This window comes from Coptis chinensis, chromosome 7 (assembly GCF_015680905.1).
Source record: "Coptis chinensis isolate HL-2020 chromosome 7, ASM1568090v1, whole genome shotgun sequence".
Taxonomy (NCBI): domain Eukaryota; kingdom Viridiplantae; phylum Streptophyta; class Magnoliopsida; order Ranunculales; family Ranunculaceae; genus Coptis; species Coptis chinensis.
In genome coordinates, this window is record NC_141462.1 from 69,156,050 (window position 1) to 69,162,049 (window position 6,000).

Sequence of the window (6,000 nt, forward strand, 5' to 3'; positions counted from 1 at the left end):
TAAAAAAATAATTAACGGGAGAAATCGGAAACCGGATACAACTGCATTGAACTATCCTCATAAAATAATTAATGAAAAATTAGAAACTGGATGAAAATGCATTGAACTAACCTCAAAGAATAATTAACAGGAAATCGGAAACTAGAACTAATCTCAAAGAATAATTAACCGGGAAATCAGAAACTAGAACTAACTTCAAAGAATAATTAACTGAAAATCGGAAACTGGATGTAAATATATTGAATAACTATCCTTAAAGAATAATTAACTAACGGGAAATAAAAAACTTGATAACCTTTGATGACCCTATATAATGTATCATATATAATTACTTTTATGTCATGTTTGCAAATACATTACATAATGATCAATAAAAGTTGGTATTACACATCACTTTGGATAATTAATATGAAATCAGAAACTAACTGTATGCAAATACATTGAACTAACCTCAAATAATAATTCACGGGAATTCAAAAACTGTATGCAATTGCATTGAAATAACCTAAAGAATATTTAATGGCAAATTGAAAACTGGATGCAAATGCATTGAACTAATCTCAAAGAATAATTAACGGAAAATCGAAAACTAGATGCAACTGCATTGAACTAAACTCAAATAATAATTAACGGTAAATTTGAAACTATATGCAAATGCGTCGGACTAGCCTCAAAACATAATTGTATTATATGTAGTGAGAATGACTCGACAAATATAGTTTTGCAATTAAAGTGGTGTTTATCATCTCTCTTTTAGTATAATGGGAATGTCTTTCTATTCAAGTAGCTTCAATATCTTTTAGGCTTTATGTGGGCATTCTCATTGCTTTGCACAATGTTAATATATTTTTGAATAATTTAATATAACGACACCCGTTCGTAGGACGGGTTCAAAAGCTAGTAGATAGTTGATAGTAGATACCTTATATACAAATAAAAAATAAAATCCTATATAAACTCAGTTCTAAGCACTATCCAACTTGCTCATGGCTGAACCTAGTTCCAACCAATCTACAATGATACCTCTGAATGGCGTGGTCGCCACCGCTACTCACGCGCAGGCATTAGTCGCTCCATAGCTCTCCACCTTGCATCCATCGGTGCAAAATTAGTAATCAATTACGCCTCTAGTCCAATCAAGCGGATCGCGTAGCTTCCGAGATTAATTCTTCATCCTCTAACCCGCCACTCGCGATTGTGGTTCAAGCCAATGTTTCAAATCCAGATCAAGTCAAGTCCTTATTCACCAAGCCGAAAAGGCATTTGGTACACAAACATACATTCTAGTAAATTGTGCAGGTGTCCTAGATTCTAAGTATCCTACATTAGCCAATACAACATTAGAAGATTGGGACACGACTTTTAGTGTCAATACAAGAGATGCATTCTTATGTTGTCGAGAGGTCGCTATTCGATTGACACGCGTGGCGGTGGTGGACGGATTATGACAATTACATCATCTTTGGTGGGATCACTTTATCCAGATATAGTGCTTATGCAAAGATCAAAAGCAAATTGAGACTATGATCAAAATTTTGGCCAAGGAACTTAAGGGAACCGGTATTATCGCTAATTGTATTACACCGTAATCAGTAGCAACTAAACCGCTTTTATCTTAAGATCAAGAAATGATTAAGAGAGTGGCTGATGGTTGTCCTCTAAGTAGAATTGGTGAAACTAATGATATTGCACCTTTGGTTGGTTTTCTAGCTAGTGATGCTGGTGAATGGATTAATGGGCAAATCATAAGGGTCAATGGTGGATCTATTATCTAGATCCATTGTATATGTACAATTTTTCTTATTTTGTGGATCTCATCTTGTGTCCATGTATGAGTTTATAATTATTGAGAATAGAACAATGCGGAAATAACGTTATCTACTACAAATAGATCAATCATACACAAAGATCGATCTTTCTCACTAGACAAGACTTCAACACACTCCAAATAATATCCCAACACTTCTCAATATCAAATAACAAGCATATAAAGTAAAACAATTAATGTATAGGAGAACAAACCACAAGACACGGATATATTGTGGTTCGGCAATTTGCTTACGTCCACACTATGAGTTCCTAGCTTTACTAGATGTCCAGAGTAACAGATTATAAGATATCTCAATTCACTCACAAAGAATGAACACTCAACTCACTAAGAATTGCTCTCTTACAATCTCTCTCTTTCTTAGTTTTGGTTAGGTTAAGTTTTTACAGAAAAAACTTATATTTATACTGTTTCTAAAACTTCCTCCGAACAGTCAAATTGTGGGTTTGAAAACGGTGGAGCACCGAAGCGCCTCGCGGCAAAAAGTCAAGCGCGGGCATGCCTAAAATATTGGAAGTTGCCAAAAAAAGGAACGCGTGCGCGCCCTTGTCTAGGCATGCATAGAGCGTGGGCGCGCCTAACACCAAAGAGAGAAAAAACGTCTTTTTTCTCTATATTCTCCACCTCGGTGAGGTTTTAACACATAAAACCGAGCCGAACACATCTAGCAAGAAGTACTAGTCCTCGAAAATCGCAGTCAACTGCCCCGAAGGGCCATGCCCACAAAGGGCTCTTTCAAGCATGTAGGATTTGGAGCAAGTCCAAACAGTGTTGGAACTTAACCCCGGTGACAATCATAGTCTGCATATCAGCAGGATTGTCATGGGTGTCCACTTTCTCAAGTGCTACATTACCATCCTCAATGACATCCTGTATAAAGTGATAACGGACATCAATATGCTTGGTCCGAGCATGGTGAACTTGGTTCTTCGCCAAATGAATAGCACTCTGACTATCACAATACAAAGCAACACTGTTCTGCTCAATACCCATATCATCTAGAAGACCTCGAAGTCATAATGCCTCTTTCACTGCCAAATACTCTGCCTCAGTAGTAGATAGAGCAACTGTAGCCTGTAACATAGACCTCCAACTAACCGATGAACCATGCATCATAAACGCATAACCAGTAGTCGATCGTCATCTATCTAGATCATCTGCATAATCTGAATCCACATACCTAGTGACATAACAAGTGCCTCCATCATAAACTAATCCCACATCCAAGGTACCCTTCAAGTACCTCAATACCCATTTCACTGCTTCCCAATACTGCTTCCCAGGATTTACCATATACCAGCTTACAACACTAATCACGTTGGAAATGTCCTCAATGCAGGTACACCATAGCATACATCAAACTGCCCACTACAGTTGCATAAGGAACATTAGCCATATGCTTTTGTTCCTCCACCGAACTAGGAGAGAACTTAGCTAAAAGCCTAAAATGCCCAGCTAAAAGTGTAGAAACCGACTTTGCATTCTCCATACCAAAATGAGAAATTATTTTCTGAAGGTATTTCTTCTGAGATACAACTATCCGTCACTTCTTCCTATCTCTGTCCATCTTCATGCCCAATATCTTCTTGGCTCTACCTAAGTCTTTCATCTTAAACTCAGAGCTAAGTTGAGATTTCAACTTGTCTATCTCCACCATGTTTTTGGAAGTAATAAGCATGTCATCCACATAAAGCAGGAGATAGATGAAGTCATTACCATGAAGCCTACGAAAGTAAACACAACAGTCATACTTACTTCGGGTGTACTCATGTTGCATCATGAATGTGTCAAAGCGCTTGTACCATTGTCTTGGCGATTGCTTTAAACCATACAGTGACCGATTCAACTTGCACACATAATCTTCTTTCTTAGCAACAACAAAACCCTCAGGTTGTCTCATATAGATCTCTTCCTCTAAGTCCCCATGCAAGAAAGCAGTTTTCACATCAAGTTGCTCTAACTCCAAGTCGAAGTGAGCAACTAAATTCAATAACACACGATTGGAAGTATGTTTGACCACCGAGGAAAATACCTCATTGTAGTCGACTCCTTCCTTCTGTGAGAAACCCTTTGCTACCACTCTTGCCTTGTACCTAGTACTGTCAGACTCAGGAAGGACCTCTTTCTTTCTAAACACCCATTTACTGCCGATAGTCTTTTTGTCCTTTAGCAATAAAACTAGGTCCTATGTGTGATTTTTATCAAGAGATTCCATCTCTTCTTGCATAACAACCAACCAATCTTAGTAATGAGCATCTTGATAAGATCCCAAAACTGTAGTTTAAATCCTTTAATAATATTTCTATTTAGCCAATCCAAGTTGACCATGTGTTTAGGGGGGAGACCCTAATTGGCCATCTAGTGGGGAGAAATCCTAATTGGCTCATTATGGGGGGGGGGGGGGGGGGTTAATACTAGTTAACCCACAAATTTTTTCAAGTACAATTTTGAATTTTCAAATCATCTTTTGCCAGATATGGGACCGATGATGGAATTGCTTGGGCTAGAAATACAAAGGTTTGACATCGATGACACATCCATGGGTTTTAGGCTCTTAAGATTACATGGTCATGACGTTTCCCCTTGTAGATTAATACAAACATTATGAATCTGTTTAACAAATCAGTACAGGACGTACGTAGTATACTTAATGCTCGAAACATTTGTTGCAGATGTATTTTGACATTGAGAGAAAGTGTAGAAAGATGTATATAACTTTTCTTGTATAGAGCGTGGCCTGCGCTCAAGATAAAGCTTGAAGGAGTGCGACCTGCGCCTCAAGCATTACCGATGTCTAGTAGCTAGAGCGCGACCCGAGCTCGTCTCTAGTGCAAGCAGAGTGTGACCCGCGCCCCGTGTTTCTCAAGCCACCGACTGTTTTGTTTCATTGTTTTGTAATCTCTATATAAACACTTATAACCACTTTAGAATTCAATCAAGTAAATATACAACTGATTTCAATTGAATCCTCAAGTTCTACATGGTATCAGAGCCAAACTATTGAAATCTGCTGCGTATTACAATATTGAATCCTTGAATCTCAAACCCAATTTTTTTTCCAAAACCTAAATCTCAAACCCAATATTTTTTTCTACAATGGTTGAATCTGACAACAATTCTTCAAACGTCATTCATCACTACTACACCCCACAAGACAACTCCGCGATCCCAAAAACTCTTTCATTAGATGAGTCCAACTATACCATCTGGGCTCCTCTCATGCGGATGCGTATTGGAGCAAGGGGAAAGATTGGTTTTTTTACTGGCGCAAAGGTTGAACCGGATATGAATTCGCCCGACTATAAAGTTTGGGCAACAGATAATGAAAAGGTGAAAAGTTGGCTTATTGATTCTATGAAAATTTCTCTTATGAATCGATACATTCGTCTTCCTACTGCAAGAGACATTTGGGAGGCTGTGGAGAAGACCTTCTATGATGACTCTGATGAAACTCGAATTTTTGAATTGAATACGAAGTGCTTTGAAGGAAAGTAGAATGGGAAACTTATTCCTTCCTATTATAACGAATTGGTGGCTATATTCCAGGAGATTGATCAAAGGGTAACATCCCATAATAGCAATGTTGCAGCTGTAGTTCATGAGACGTCAACAATGTCCAGATTGTGAATTCATATGTTTTTGCGTGGACTGGATTCGGAGTATGATCAGGTGCGTGGAGAGATTCTTCTCAAGGAGCCTAAATTTTCCTTGGAGCAAAGCTATGCTTACATTCGCAAGGTGCAATCGAGAAAACGGACTATGGGGCTCAGATCCACTTGAATCCTCTGTCTTGGTTGTTCATAGCAAGACCCGGTACTCCACCCGCTCGTCCTTCACGCCACCCTAAAGGTAAATCCAATCCTTATGCAGATAAAAAGTGTAGTGTTTGTGGAGAATTGGGTCATAGCAAGGAGAGATGTTATGAAGTGATTGGCTACCCTGATTGGTGGGACTTCGCAAAGAGGCCACGAAAGAATATAAGCAAGGCTGCCATTGCTAATGTTGTCCATGGACATCCAGACCATGCTTCGGCTAATGTAACTCAATCAGGTATGAATGGTAAGGTTATTTCAAATAGTACATGGATAATTGATTCAGGTGCATCTGACCATATGACAAATGACCCTAGCCTTGTGGAAAGTCTTAGAGTTTCACCTCAAATCGCTATTTCT

General features: G+C 38.6%; 1 protein-coding gene and 1 pseudogene across 1 annotated transcript; both read left to right on the forward strand.

Annotated features, from left to right (window-relative positions):
• The first annotated feature begins 986 nt into the window (after positions 1–986).
• Positions 987–1,863, forward strand: LOC147488579 (NADPH-dependent aldehyde reductase-like protein, chloroplastic pseudogene; annotated as a pseudogene).
• Positions 1,864–4,924: 3,061 nt separating this feature from the next.
• LOC147488580 (uncharacterized) lies at positions 4,925–5,323 on the forward strand. Its single transcript, XM_086574423.1, has one exon. The coding sequence runs from the start codon at positions 4,925–4,927 to the stop codon at positions 5,321–5,323; it is 399 nt and encodes a 132-aa protein (XP_086430549.1).
• The last annotated feature ends 677 nt before the right edge of the window (positions 5,324–6,000 follow it).